This window comes from Hetaerina americana, unplaced genomic scaffold, assembly GCF_022747635.1.
Source record: "Hetaerina americana unplaced genomic scaffold, ioHetAmer1.1.p SCAF_6, whole genome shotgun sequence".
In the NCBI taxonomy this organism is placed as follows: Eukaryota; Metazoa; Arthropoda; class Insecta; order Odonata; family Calopterygidae; genus Hetaerina; species Hetaerina americana.
The window spans coordinates 50,604,913-50,621,235 of record NW_027287205.1 but is presented as its reverse complement, the minus strand read 5'-3'; the positions used below and the strand labels follow the sequence as shown (position 1 = coordinate 50,621,235).

The following is a 16,323-nucleotide window of genomic DNA, read 5'->3' as shown; positions in this document are numbered from 1 at the left end:
CACCATTTTTTAAATCTAGGTGGAGACGAAAAATAGTCCATTTGATCAATCAAATTAAATATTTGGGGGTAGTTCAAACACCACGCCTTTCATAGGGAGCACATACAAGGACAATATGTGGATTCGCGTTAAAGAAATTCGGCTTCAAGAAATGGGTGGTGGGGATATTTATTAAAAAAGTATAAGAGGTGTGTCATTTTTCTCTAGTTAGACCTAATTTGGAATATGCCGCAAGAATTTGGGATCCTTGGGAGAAAAATTGGCCATGAAAATTAGGTAAAGTCAAGAGAAAATCCGCCAGATTCCGCCAGTGTGACAGGCCTTTTAGGAGAATTAGGCTGGCAGCCACTTGAGATGCGAAAAGAACAAGCCAGACTGAAACTTTTAGAAAGCTTCAGAACGAACGAGTTTAAAAATGACACTAAAGGAATTATTATGGCCCCAAATCATTTAGGTATATCAGATCATTAAGATAGCATAAGGGAGATAGATTCCAGGGCAGATAGATACAAATATTCATTCTTTCCACGGGAAATCAGGAATCATAATAGTAATAAACCAGTGTTACCATATAAATATTAAAGACATTATTTTAAAATTTACAGGTATATCATGGAGATATTTTCCATGGGAACAGTATAATTAGCCATAACGACCGGCATGATCAACAACTACATATAAAATAACAACTATTCCGTATGTTAATTCAACTTGAAAATAAATGGCAAAATTAGAAACGAAAAATGTCAACCCCAACTAATAATTTCGGTGAGGGTTCATTCAACGTCTACCTCTGGTTGACAAACATTTTCCCGAATGCAACAACCAAAGTATTTATTCAGGGTAATTCTGAAAATAGGGAAACGTTTTCCGGGAAAAAACAAACAAGAGCCTTGATAAGAGGACACTGATTGCGGTAGGTTTACTCACTTCCCAAGCCGAGTGTGGGGGTTTTAATCGCGACTGTGGCGATTTTTCAGTTCCCCGATCCCTTATTGGATGCCACGATGGGAGTACTTCGAGAAGATCTTTTCGCACTTACAACACTCCCGAAATTTCCTAACAAACCCAAATCTCTCACCTAATGGAGGAAATACCCACGGATGCCAGTCGACTCCACTAATATTTACTGCAAACGAGTACATGTCACATGAATCTGAAATGGTATACGATAGCATTTTTAGGAAACATTCATCAAGGAAGAAAATATCTGAAAGTAGAATAAATTTGAAGATCCATGTAGATGGTGTTGATGGGAAAATTTTGCGATGGGGATTTGAAAAGGATATAAAAATAAAGTGAACGGAAAGGAAAACAATCGAAGAAGTACGAGGCATGGTGGAAGAGGAGAGAAGATTGTTGGGAGTAATTCAAATGATGAAGGAAAGCCAGAGTATTTTGATAGGCAATGGAAAAAGAGAAAGGAAAAGAATAGGCGTGCTGGGCGGTAAGAAAAGAAGGTTAAATACGCGCGGAACTGAAGAACAGTTTTATGTGGTGTAAGGCGCCAGGTTGTGTTGTGTTAGGAGAGGCTAAGGAATGTAAACGTGTTGAGTCTGTGGCAATCCAAAACCTTATATTAAACAGTACTCCAAAAATATACAGCTAAATGAAAATAAGCTATTAAATAGGTAAAAGATTAAAATCTCATCCAAGATTCTACAGAGATATGTTAATATCCATAATAGATTAAAATGAAAAAAATCACCAAATCCCAGCATTGGATTTTACCTTTCCGCGTTAATTATCAGGTTTAAAGAGGTGAATTAGAGCCATCGGAGATTCAACATTCATTAGTAACTGACATAAGATGACTGACAAGTGTCCATGATATCGTCGCCCATCATCGAACTCAACAGATATAGTATGTAGGTGAAACTAGTCATGCGATATAAATACTACAGCATTTGATGTAATTTGTTTTTCGGTGTTTATTCTGAATTTAAGTAGTTGAAAGAAGAAAAAGCATATTAGCAAATTCTTATGTCCCAAACATACTTTATGGGGTTCGCTGCACATAATTATCATTAGTAATAGTTTATGGCACTATACACTATGTATTTTACTCCTAATCCCCAACTAACCTGACATAAACTATCTATAAATCGCACCACACGTACATATTGCAATAACTCATTCTTTATTTTTACATTACATACTTCCTAACTTCCTTAATTTCATCCAAAATGCCTTCTTCTACGTAACTATCCCCCATATTCTACTTCATCTTCATCTCCTCTCTCTTTACAATCTAACTGCATCTCCAAATCTAACTGCATCTCCAAATCTACTGCATTCACTTTTTCTGCCTTCTCCTTTCGCTAATAAAGGTAAATTATGTGCTATTCATACATACATAAGGTGCTTTCTTAAATAACCGAGATTCCTGTCGGATCACACTCTTAAAAGTTTCTTGAACCTTCTCCGGAATAAAGCCAGTAAAACTTGGAAACATACTAAATTGTAATTCCCAGCATATAATATTACAAGATAAAAATAACAGTTAATCATAATATCTTTTAATTAATAAAAATATGCAGTTACTAGTATATTATGTGAATTGCGTTGTTAATGCGTTTTCATCACACATTCGACAGTGTATTTTTTCTATCATAATCAATAAATCTTCCTAAACATTCTACAGCGCATTTGCTGATTTAATGTGGTTGATTATGAAAGGAATACCGGTTTAAATTAAACGAAATTCCCCAGCAAGTCTAAGAATGACACAACATAACGATCTTGCTTATCGGAAATAAGGTAAGAAAATGCAAAAAACTGTCGGAATATTAAATATAGACGATAATTTAAAAATGTTCAGTAAACAGTGGAAGGAAAGACAAGAATGAGAGATAGTTATGTACACTGGGTAGATGTTCCCGGGAAATCAGAATGCGTAATTTCAACGGCCTTCTGCATTCGCAATATATTGTAGTGTAGACAATCGCAGAATAGAGGGAGAGAGTTCATGGAAGGGACCATACGGATGGCTTCAATCACAGACTAGGAAAAAATCTAAAGAAAAATCTTTGCAAGAGAGTGACCCCGACTTCCTAGCCTCGCATAAAATTGAATTAATAAAAACCTTTGCGCCAAAGAACTCAGATCGGCATTCTTGAAAAGTCTTGGATCAATCACTTTGTGTATCATGCATGGATACAACTTGTCCATTCTAAATTAAGCATCAAAAGGAGTTTTGAAAAAAAACGAAACCAGGATAAAGCATGCCAATTCAACTTTTAGTATAGAGTTGTCGAAGACAGTAAAAGGGATAACTCTCAAGGCTGCGCAAGATATCCAGATAGATACAGATGCCGACATGTTATTTCCAGGAGACTCCTCCTCTTCAAGTGAATATCCTCAAACCTTCCTTCACACGATAGGAAATGTAACCGAGCATTTAAAAAATGTGAATTCGTTAATGTATTAACGAATTCCTTGTCATTGGAACATGTGCAATTCATACAACTCTCTCTCAGAATTAAAAAAAAAACGATGGGCAACTTTAGGGCAGATTTTGAATAATAAGAAATCATACGTAACGTCCAGCGGTTACTGTAGGAATAATTATTTTCCGTGTTCAATTTAGTCGACAAATATTAATTTAACATGCATGGTAAGTTACTGCGACGCTCAGTCACAGTGACGTTTAAATGTCGGGAATCGACAAAAAACAGTGAAACTTATCATCTATTTTTTCCATCACATATCGGCAGAAGCGCCACGGTGTTTAACTCATTGTAAATGACAGATTCCAAATTTATAAGACAGTTCCGATCCACCTTCTGTTGCAAAGCGACACGAAGGAGTAGGTGCACGCCGTTAATTTTCTATCGGCCCCCCTTCCTCCGCGTTCCCTCCTCACACAAGGGGAGTCTTAGCTCAAATTGGAGAAAGCGGTGGGGCGCGGCGAAGGGAGGAGGGCCGAGGGAGAAAGGGTGGTAGGGAGGACGGAGAGAGAAGTACTGGTTGACTCCATGCACCATTGATCTTGGCTCCGGAGAGAACAGGGTGTGGTCGTCTGGCACTGGAAGGGATTGCGGGAACCGCGTTGAAATTCTAGAGGGTTAAGGAGGGGATAGAAGGGACCTCTCTCTGGATTGGGCCTGGGAAAAGAATGGCCTCGTCAAGTATTGGTAAGTAGGGCGAAGAGCAACTTATGATGAAGGGACTCGAAGTGAAATTACATTTTCAAGATTCTAGAGTCGCCTGTTGAAATATTATTTTGACAATTTGCATTGAGTGTGGTTTCTAGCAATGATACTTCGATTTCCAGAGGACATAAAACATTAACATGAAGGCGAAAAGGTCTTTGCATGGAGATCGACTTTAAATGGAATATATACAAATATCTATAAGATCACTGGTTAGTATTGGATATTAAAACATATAAATGGTATGGTTTTCTTTTGATAGAATGTACATGGTACCAACATTTTTACCACAGGGATATCATAAATAAACTGTCTTAAATTCTAGAGGAGACTTAAAAATCGAGAACGTACGTACGACAAATGAAGTTATTATAGGAATATAAAAGGAATATATGTAAAGATTGGGCTTTGCAAGCCATAAAATCACAAAAGTTCATGATGTGGCACATGAATAATATTGAAAAAGTTTATTTGGCACTTAAATATTTGATATTGTTAACATAAAAACTAATTATGGTACTGTGTTGGAATAATGGTCGATAATTAATGGCGAAAACAGACTAGCGTACACAATTGTATCAAAATAGACTACGACAATACTTTATTCTAATGTTACATCACACTAAAACATGAGACGTTTGAACCTTCTAAACAGGATTTTTTTAAAAAGAAGTAGCTAAATAAGGAGTAATGACATTAATTAGATCATTGAACCCTTGACATTTCGATCTGAACGTATCATTTCAATAAAACATTGAAACCTACATTGTACCCACAGTTGAGGCATACAAATATAGCAAAGACATAAAAATATTACATGCAAACTTACACTAGAAATGCTACATCTCGCTTTAGTTAAAACAACATGATATTAAAGTTAAAAAAAACTTCTTATTGTAAATTCACAAATTGTGCCATAGTAAGCCTATATGTCATAGTTTTTAAATACATAAATTTTCATAAACCAGGTAACATGGAAATTACAAGTAGCTGTAAAAATATTTGAAAAATCTTTATATCATTAAAGTTTTCTGTATCTCTCCCCCTACACCTCCTATCATGATCTATTAAAACTGTTGCTTACCAAATGTATAATAAATAATATCTAATAGTTATAAATTTCAGCTAAAATGTGACAATTCAAAGACAGAAAAACGAATGAGGATACTAAATAGTGTTCACACATTGTAATCGAGACGACAACGCACCCCTATTCTTTTAGATATTATGACGTCAATTCCCATGGAAAAGTTCCACGGAAATAAAATACAAAGGGCCCTTCAATATCATTCCTATAAAAAAATTAACATGATGCCATGCTATATCTTTTCGTTCAACGTTACACACTCATTGAAACACTGGGGAGTTATTGCGCATTTCTGTCGATATATGAATAAGTGGTCATTTTTCATTATAGAATGTACTTCATTCGATCTCTACATTTTCACTTACGATTCATCTCTACATATAATAGTAAAAAGTGTGCCTTCATTGATTTTCATCTTAAAAAAGTTGAAAACCGAAGGACTTCACGAGTGAGGCACAAAATAAAAACATATTTCCAATCTCCTATTACGAAATCAATCGAGACACCAAATGACGTAGGATATCGCGAGTGCATAGGATGATTACGATCAACTTAACAGTCCAAAAAAATAAGCAATCTATGGATGGATATATTTAACATTATCATCTCATATGAGGCATTACTGGGAAACGTTATCGAAAATTCCAAGTCACCCACGTCTTGAATATTTCGAGAGCGAGTGGATGTAGGTACGATACTTATTCGCAAGTCTCGTTGATTGTCTCCAATGATGGATATGGAATAATTTCGGATCCATAAATGAATTCTGACGTAACTAAGGTAATGATTCCAGCATGCGGAATATATACAGATGACCTAATTTCCTGGTACGCAATTAACGAAAAATAATTGCTTAATAAATCGATTCGAGTAAAAATCGAGAAAAAAATAATCGAGTCCTTAATAAAACTGTTGAAGCATACTACACAACATAAAATGCAATATCTAGAAATAGAATTCGATGTCTGCGTTCTAAAAAATATCGCTGAATACATATTTGAGCGGCAAAGAAAGTGAGCGAGGGTATCTACTGAGAATGAAATAATTGCTAAGAGTGGATAGCAAAATTAGTGGAAGTAACTGAAAGGAAAACCGGAAGAATAGCAAATCATTTGTCAGAGGAAAGAGAGCACGCTGAAGGAAAGATTTAACAGGAAGAAGAGAAATGGATTAGAGGCACCAAGAAACTGAAGGCATAGCTAAGTGGTCACGATGTCTAAAAGCAAATAAAACTAGGCGTAATCTTCTTTCAGAAAATATTTTCCAAGAAGAGCGAATAAAATTTCAAAGAACCTCGATGGGCAGCAAGAGAAAGATCATATGCATTCTGAAGGCATTTCGCAACTCACTACAAAATATAAGTTAGCGCGTAAAATGATACGAAACATCTAACCGCATTCGGAAGCAAAGGGGTTCAATTTGTTAAGCGTGTGAAAGTAAATATCCATCGAATCTAAAAATCAACGATTCATTTTTATATAACCAAAGGAGGCAGGAAAGGTGGATTCAGAGCATTATGATCGGGAATGGGATATAAGGGTTGTGACAGAATGGAGGATGTTAGGCAAACGAGGGAGGGGTAGGAAGCGGATAGGGATTTGGAACGGAACGAAGGGATGAAGGAAATATGCAGAAATAAAGAGGGGGTCGTAGTGTCGGCCGTCAGGTTGCGCCATGTAAAGCGATGCTGAGAAAGGCGGGGGTTGGTGTCCTTACAAAGCTAAAATTAAACGGTAGACTACCAAATATAAATAAAATCAACCTACTATAAGGATTTCTAAAGATATTTTTAAATTTCACAGTACGTATTTTGATACCACTAACAGAAAAAAAGAAATAAAACAGGTTGCTTTTCATGGCAGAGCAATTTTTCAGCGCAAACCGGTAATTTAAGGGAAGAGTAGATAAATCTAGTGAAAAATGCTTTTGTCAATCCTACATGTGCTGTTATTTTTAGAGGTATCTATTTAATACAGTATAAACTCTAGCACTGATAACGACGTAAGATTTGCGGGGTTGATTTCTCACGGGTTTAAAAAAGGCAAAGATGACCCTAAATAATTTACGGTCGCCCTAACCTGTTTTTTCCTGAACCTCAATGCTGAATAAAAAAACGGGGAAAATACAGAAATCCGAAATTTGATTTTACCACAGAGAAAAACAAATTTGATAGAACCACAATTCATTCGATCGATAAATGATTTAAAAAGGGAAAACCTGGATTTTGAATAAAAGGAAAAGCCACTCTTTTTGTCCTATATTTAATGATTGAACAAGCGAGACACGTCGTGGTGAAAGGTGCCAACGCGTGACAAAACACAGACCAGTTATTTTTTTAATTTGATATCCTATCAGGACCAATGGGATTCATAAGTTCGGGAATTATATCCGACAGAGAATTACCTCGTCATTGTGTGCATGGAATTGAATCGTTTGGAAGCACCGATTGGTATTTTGCAAATATCCAGTTATCGTAATCATGTAAATGAATCCGTAATTAAACATTATAATGTTTCACGAATGAATGACAACCGGTCTTCACCGAAGCTGCTCATTCGCAAAGCGATAGAATAAACAATTTATAATCTCCGCTGTCCCTCCTCTACTGAATTTCCATTAGCTATTAATATGCAACCCTGTGTCATCATTGGAATTCAACTGTTTAAGACAAATACAAAACAACGGTAATATGATACATTTCTTAGCCTCGCCTCACATTACAACCTACTCTAGACAAGACTTCCCACTTCTTCAATTCAGCATATTTATTTCCTACCTTCAATCTATCCAACATGCCTATCCTATTCCTTCCACTTCCTCTTTTACCTAGTTGTCGCGAGGAAGATTTAAGAAATGAGAAAGTCCGCACGTAGAAAACGCGCACATGTTCGTTGCTCGAAATTGACTGACATCGTAACAATGCAGAATTACTTGCAATAGTTACGTGCCAGAAATTACGTAAATTTATGCACAAAAACATTGTTACTACAGGATCACCATACTGATTTTAAAACTAAGATATTACTTGTATTTGACTAGGGTTACGAACGGGATATTTTTTAAGCAACTTGAAATTGTATGCACATTGGATTCCCTTCGTATATCCCTCCTCAATGACGTAACTGGCTGTGGGCATTCACCTCAGCTATCCCTGCTTGCAGGACATTCCTCCCGCCTCCCATTCCCCACTTGATCCCAAACGATGATACTCGCCCTTGCCCACTTCCCACGGTTCAGTTAATAATTTCACTCCATCCCTCCCATTCTGCTCTCTTTTAATACTCCGACATAAGACACCATGGAGACCAATCTTATTCACATAGTGTTTTAATAATAATATGAATGTGTCGAAACCACGGTCGACACATTCGATTTAATTTGCATGGAATATCACAGGTTTCTCATTTATAGAATGAAAACCAGAATTTGACGGGCCCAGGCCATTTTTGGGCTCAAACACTCACAAGGGAGTCATTGAATGGAAACCGAAGCGAATCGCGAAAACGTTTGATAAGAGAGAGGGGGGGGGATCAACAAGGTGTAAGTAAACTGTAATATTCCTACATTGCTCGGAGACTGGACGATAAATCGTAGTGATTTATCAAATATTCAATTATTCATTTTTCCACCGAAATCAAATATTATATTGCTTGTTTATCGTGGATTTTGGCACAAATATTTTGAAATCAGTATAATTCCTTAAAAAATGAATGGGAGGGTAAAAATAAAAAAGACAACACTGTTAATTTATTTTCAAAACAAAATATTTAAACTAAATAAATGCCTGAAAACGATAATTAATGAATTTAAACCTTAAACCTATCCATTGAGAAATTTTCCACATGAACTTACTAAACTTCGTATATGATGAAGATTGTCTGTAATTGTACTTTATATTGAAACATTTCAGTTGTGTGCCATGTATATTTGAACAAAATCTAATGAGGAACAAGGTGGAAGTTGTGGGTCTTGTGTTGAATAACACTGATATCTCACCAATTTTGGTTGTGGAAAAGATTGCCATTGAGAAATTGACATAGAAGACTACTGTGAAAACGTAGTTGATGATGCATTTTTCATTAAGAGCAAGTCTACCCATAAAAATACCAAACTAGTGGTGCCCTTCAACAACAAAAGCATAACAGAGAAATGGGTTGCTAAAAGAAAAATTATTGGTAACAGTGATATTACTAATGGGAAATATTCTGCAAAATTTTTATTAATGAGGTACTAACTGGATATACCAAAAACTTGATATGGAAAGCAAAGGATAGATAGATAGATAGAGGTCTTTATTTGGACGAAATTGAGACCAAATGATCCCTTCTTCCAAAGGAAAATGGGAATGAAAGGGGATACAAATACATATGGGTAAAATTTGGAAAAAATCTAGCAAATCGGTAGGAAAACTCTGAGACCATCAGGATAAGGTCAGAGGAGGATCTCGGATGGTTCTAAGACATTATTTTGTGAAATTTTAACTATTAATGGATTGGTTTTTAACAGTTAAAAATCCAAATATTTGCTGTTTCATATGACATTCTCCTTTCCCCCTCTTTCACACAAAATTTGAATTTTTCAATTATGCACCTAAACGTAAGATCCTTGAGAAAAAATTGGTGTGAATTGAATATAATTCTTAACCATCTGTAAGTATATCTCCAGTTTGATATTTTAATTCTTACTGAGGTGAATATAAGTGAGACAGAAATTATTTTTATCAACTGTAAGGATATAAAAAATACCAAAAATTGAGAACCAAAACATGAGGTGGTGGTATTATATTATTTGTAAACAACAAATTTACTTTCAATGAAAACAAATAACCCTCACATGTATGCGAGCTATTGTAGGGTAAACTGGTATTGGACAATATTTGTGTTTCTATAATTAGCACATATAGACCACCACATTTAAGTATAAAATATTTTGTAGAATTTGTGAACTCTTTTTTTGATAATGAAGGTCTGAAGAAATTTACTTTTGTAGGAGATATAAGTATCAATCTTAAGAATAAAAATATAATAATGTGATTTGTTTTAGAGATATAATGGCCACTAAGGGTTCTATGAGGTCATAACTGGATATACTAGGGAATGTGTTGTGGAAGACTATCTTCATCAAAGCACCCTAGACAATATTTACTATAGAGGTAAATACGTAGTGAAAGGTATGACTTAAAACAAATATACTGGATCACTACACGGATTGGACACACTAATGGTGGATATGAAGCTTGCAAAACTACATACTGTGATGTAAAATATGATGTTGATATCAAAGAAGTAATATGTGCTAAATATGTTACTAGGTTGATAACTCAGTATAATTGGGGTGAATTGACATTAAACTCAGAGCCTGACTCCCTCTATTGGGCTACTGTAAATGTAATCCAGGATATACATATACTATATAGTAAATCTAAAAAAAATACTAAAATGAGAAGAATAATTTTACAGAAGGAGTGGATGACAAACAATCTCCAAGCAATGATGACAAAGAGGGATAACTTAAAAAAAATGTAAAAACTCACCTTATAATAAAATATGTAGAATAAACTACCAGCAATATAGGAACTATGTCAACAATGAAATAAGGAGAGCTAAAAATAAATTTTATACAGATCAAATTAATGAAAATAAGGGTAGTATGAGGATAATATGAAGTACCATAAAATGTTTAACAGGAAGAAAAATCAAGTGCAAATCAGATAAAAACCTGATAAGATATTTTGGTCATATAAATTCCGTTAAAGAGATCACATCCAGATTCTCTAAACATTTCACCAAAGAAATAACTTACCTAAAAGATAATTGTGAAATCCCACTGAGTTCGGCAAATACAAAGAATTAAGCAAATAGCATAGTAATAAATTTAGCAACAGAGGATCACATACATACAATTATTAACTAAATGAATATGAAACCAATAGGGTATGGTAGTATTAGAATTATGGACCTGAAAAGGTGACCTAATATACCACTATTACAGGATTTTGTAAATAATTCAATATGCAATGAAAATATCCCTAATAGTTTAAAAAAAGTTGTCATAAGACCTATTTACAAAGGAGGATCTCATAAAGACTTGAATAATTATCACCCAATATCAATACTACCTGCCATTTCAAAATCATAGAAAGGCTTATGGCAGACAAATTCCTGAATTTCCTGGAAAAATATGAAATAATATCAAAATTTAAATTTGGTTTCCAAAGAAATAAAGGAGCCATGCAAGCCATTCGACTAGCTGTGAACAGTTTTGGAAATGGAATGGATAGAAGGCTTAACATGGTAAAAACATTTATAGATCTTAGAAAAGCTTTTGACACAGTATATCACAATATATTGCAAAAAAAATTATACAGTATAGGAGCTTGTGGACCCACCCAGCTTTGGTTTTATAAGTATATAAAGGTTAGAAAATTAGCCACTACAATAAATAATGTAAGTAGTGAAGATCATGAGATATGTAGAATCAATAGTGCCACAAGGATCTACAGGTATCTCCTGTATTCTTGGTCCTTTACTATTTATAATATAACATATGTCATTCAATTGCTGTCATTTCTGTGAATTGACAATGTATGCTGATGATACAGTACTCATATCAAAGCATACGGAACTAAAAGCAACTATTCAGGGCATGAAACTTGACTTAAATAATATCAGTAAATGGGTACATGATAATAAATTCGTTATCAATGTTTGTGAAACTGAAAACCTCTGACATTGTAGATATTCAATTACATTTTCATTCACATGGCTGCCTACATTACCCCACCAATAACTGTAATTGACCCAGGCTGTAACAATTAAATAAATATTATCACTTGAGGGTAATCATTGAACAAAATATTAACTTTGGTGAACATATTTCAAAAATAAATAACAATTTAAAATACATCCTTTGTTAAGTTCAATACATTAGAACTTTTGTAAGTTTGAATGTCATCAAGATATGTATAGTGTATTTTGCACTGGTTGGGAGTATTTTAAGATATGGTATAACCGTCTGGGGACCCACTGGTTCTACAAAAATTAATATACTAAAAATTTAGCAGGAAAAAATCCTAGAGAAAATGTCTGAGGCTAGATCAAAAAATGTAAAAATTCTAGATGGAAGAATTACAGAGTGCGTTCCAAAAGTAATGAATTGAATTTACCCCGCCGCTCCTATTGGTCGGTGCGATCGAACCACTTGGAGTAGGTGGGGGGGGGGTTCTTGGAGTAGGTGGGGTAAGCTTTGCCGCAAAACCGGTCTTAGTGTTCTTCAAGCTGTGGAAGCGGCAGAACGTCAGTTAGCCGACCGTGTCACAAAAGACCAACCGAGCGAAAATTTCAAGTGAACTTTTGCAACGTATCAAAATGAACCTGATTATTTGGGCAACGTCATCACTGGTGAGGAAACCTGGGTTTTTGAACCGACGATCGAGCAACGTTACGCGATTAAGTTTGGTGTTAAACTGAAAAAATCTCTTCAGGAGACTAACTAAATGATTCGTGAGGCTTACGGGGACTCTGCTCTGTCCTACTCGCAAGGGTAATCCCATAATATATAGTCAGTCGCCAGCTATGAAAAACCTTAAAAACAAAACCTCGTACTCAAGTTTCGAGGTGTAAAAGGCCTATAAGGAGGGCAGCTGCGTTCCACTAGTCGCAAAGGAAATGTATTCATTCTATTCTTCAATCGATATTGCTATTGCGTAAACCGAATGAGAGCATTTAAGTTCTCAATGTTTTACATATGTAGATAAAATACAGGATGATGAATTTCTGGTAAAAACTACCCCTTTGAAATAAATTTTTATGTTTTATTATTTTTATCAGCTAGAAGTAATGGCCTACGTGCCAAACTCCAATTTTTTACCTCGGGATCGCATTTGTCGAGTCCGGTTTCCAATGTCATATTTCGGCCTCCGCAGTTTTACGCCAACTGGGACAGTGAGTTGGAGGTGAGAGTTGGAGAAAATTGGCAACGAGAGAGGAAAATTTAAGAGTCAGAGAGAGACAAATGGATGGAATACGAGGCGAGAGGGAATCTTACAGGAAGAGGAAGAACACTTGGGTGGAGTGCTACAGAGAGGAAAGTAAAGGGAATTAAGTGCAAAGGGAGAAGAAGTAGGCGGGCGGGCGGGCGAGAGGCGGGGGACGGAAAAATTCCCAGAATTCGCACAAGGACATGCGATATTGGTTCCGGACTCGGAAGCAATCTAATATATGAGAGTCGAACTGGATAAAAGAAAGAAGAAAAAAAGTAAATGGGGGAGGAAGTGTAAGTGAGGGCTTGGGGGGAGCACCGCAGTTAAGAATATAGTGTGGAGGGAAAGAGTTCAGAGACGAAGGTAGTCAAAATTCAATTGCGATCGGAGCAAGCTACGTACATTCTATCATTCCATTTATTTACGTGTATAAAAAATGAAATATATATATATATATATATATATATATATATATATATATATATATATATATATATATATATATATATATATAAACACACACACACAGAGATAGTCGCCAGCTATTAAAAACCTTGAAAATACAAAAAGGCAAAATTTTGGTTTTTTAATATTTCAGTGACACATCCACTTTTTTCAACTGGAGGGAGAAACTTTATATGTATACACATACACATACACGTATATAGATAGGTACATTGGAAGAAGGGGAAGAAAAGGAAAACTTAAGACGAGAGATATCGCCTTTAAGGAATAAAATAAAATGTACTGAAATGCGAAATGGAGATACGAACGCGGAGCTGAAGAGAAGTGAAGCGCTGACTCGATATATAAAAAAAAATATTCCTCTCCTGTCTCTCAAAAAATCTTCTACCGTCAAGACGAAAATAGGCTCCGAAATGGCATGGCGTCACTACTTTTAACTCCCTTTTTACGAGTATTTATTCACATAGAAACTAATAAATGCATTCTGAAGGGCAAAACATTCGCTTGAAAAAATGACATTAATCCTGAAATATTCCTTGGTCTAAGGGAGTGCGGTGTTTACCGACCAGGGCACTCGAGGATATTTAACTCGACTTTCTTCTGATGGTACGGCTTTTCCAGAATTAAACAAAGTTACGAAGCGATAAAATGCATCGCAAGAACTAACACCCAGTGGCCTACTAATGAAATAAAATGGGCTCAAACGTTCGGGCGATTGAACGGAACACGAAAACATGTCACGGGAATTACTACGGCGGCTGGTCTTTAGACTTTCCGGGTCATGGATATGGGTTCGAAATCGCTAATGAAGAATTTGTAAGCTCACTTTCGATCGGCAAATTGGATAGCGTACGCAGCCATCTTTAACTGCTGACCTCTCTCCATTAGATCGCCAATAGCAGTCGAATGCCAAAGCATGGCTTTTCTCCATAATTCCTCGGAAAACAATCAGTAAATACTGCTTAGCTAAGAATCTAATAAGTCCACTATCCCCAAAAGCGTTGATGACTCGGTCAGTCAACTGCCTTCTACTGCCTGTAGGCCGATTTGAAACAGCCAACGATATCTTGAGCAACGTATTTCGATACCTGGCGTCATGTTCGGGCATACTAAAATTCTTTCCAGCTCTACAAACATGTGTGGATATGTTAAGAGGCTTCGGCTTAGCGGAAGCGAAGTAGGAAGGCCTGGCTAATCTCTATGAAGGTTATGTGATGAGGCGATTCACGACCACGAGGATGACAAGAGGGGGGGAAAGAAATGACGATGGAGAATTGGCTAAAATTACGCACCCATCTTGACGCGAAAATATCACTGCAGTGACGAGCTTATTTCTTTAATAACCACTACTGGCCTAAATAAAAATATCAAATGGTGAAGAATAAAGGAGTTAAACGTCAATGCAGTGTTTCCACAATTTGCAAAATACATTCCTACCACCCGCTCTAAGTTTCAATATTTTCAAGGATCCAATGACAAAGAAGTAATTCATTAAGGGTATAATTAGGTCATGAAAATGACTCCTAAGGCATAGGTGCTATGGTTGCATCTGTCGGCTGTCAGTGTTCACCATATTCGTAACAGTGAAATACAATGGCTGCAAGTCACTCCAGCTTCTCGGAGCAACTTAAATCTATCGTAGCCCAATTCAAATCCAGCCATTGAAAAACACATTATATTCACCTCTCTAGGCAGTAGTTGTTCACCTAGCCAGTGGTTGCCGGCAAACTTTTGCAATTGATAGTGCAATGCTAGTCGGCACATGAGGGTGCATGGGTTGGTATTTCGCCACCAATAATAAAGCTGCAATTAGAAATTTTGAGTTTGTGCCTTCTCCCTTTCTTGAGAGAAAGGGAACTACCATCACAAATAGGAGTTTTCTTTTACTTGCATTGTAGCAACTAACTGTGGGATCCGTCTATATCTCATTTCATTATTATTGTTCCTTACCTTGTAAGTATTGCTGTTTTTTAATTAGACATGCAGGCAGAGGGAGGATTTATCCTCCAGAACATTGCCGTGATATCAAAAGGTGTGATATTTTGCGGTATCACCTTTGAAATAAGGATATGCAAATCCCAGGAGCATTGGAGTGAAAATACTAGTGGACCGGTTGCAGCCGGTATGTGCGGGAGAGTAGTTCACTCACCAACTCGGTAATCCTCACTCAGACACCCTTCACTCGCTCTCCACAACTGTTCGGACATGCTCGCCATCCATTCCACACTCTCTCTTGAGGCCATCACGTCTGCAGTTTCGAGCTTGGAGAGTGTTTGATGCGAGAACGTGGCCCGTCGCTCGTGGACTGGACTCGAACTCATTGAGAGAGGCGAGGGAAGAGCCCCCGCTTCGCTTGACTATTGCAGCAGCGCTACTGTCCCTCGGGCGGGAGAGACTCGACTCCAGACACTAAACCGACTCAACGGCCTAGCTTTCTTCCCCTCATGTCCAGCTTATCAAGATTTAAAAATAAAAGGCTGTGGATACTGAGTTCCTAGCGGAAGCAGTGTGTTCCGCAATCCTAAGTGCTCCCGAACAGAGGTTTTTCAACCGCCTTTGCCGGGACTACAGCGGAACTTAAACGAACCCGCCGATAGCAGTTAAATGCAGAAGATATATTCCTTTACCTTTTTTTG

General features: G+C 36.5%; 1 protein-coding gene across 2 annotated transcripts in view; it reads right to left on the bottom strand.

Annotated features, from left to right (window-relative positions):
- The window catches only part of ATP8B (ATPase phospholipid transporting 8B), a 432,938-nt gene extending 416,935 nt beyond the window's left edge, over positions 1–16,003 (bottom strand). The window contains exon 1 of one of the 2 annotated variants that reach the window (XM_071593620.1): positions 15,837–16,003. In XM_071593620.1, the coding sequence (XP_071449721.1) occupies positions 15,837–15,930 (94 nt within the window). In that variant the 5' untranslated portion in view covers positions 15,931–16,003. The remainder of the gene's footprint in view (positions 1–15,836) is intronic. The other variant, XM_071593621.1, reaches the window with a different exon arrangement.
- Between the last annotated feature and the right edge of the window lie 320 nt (positions 16,004–16,323).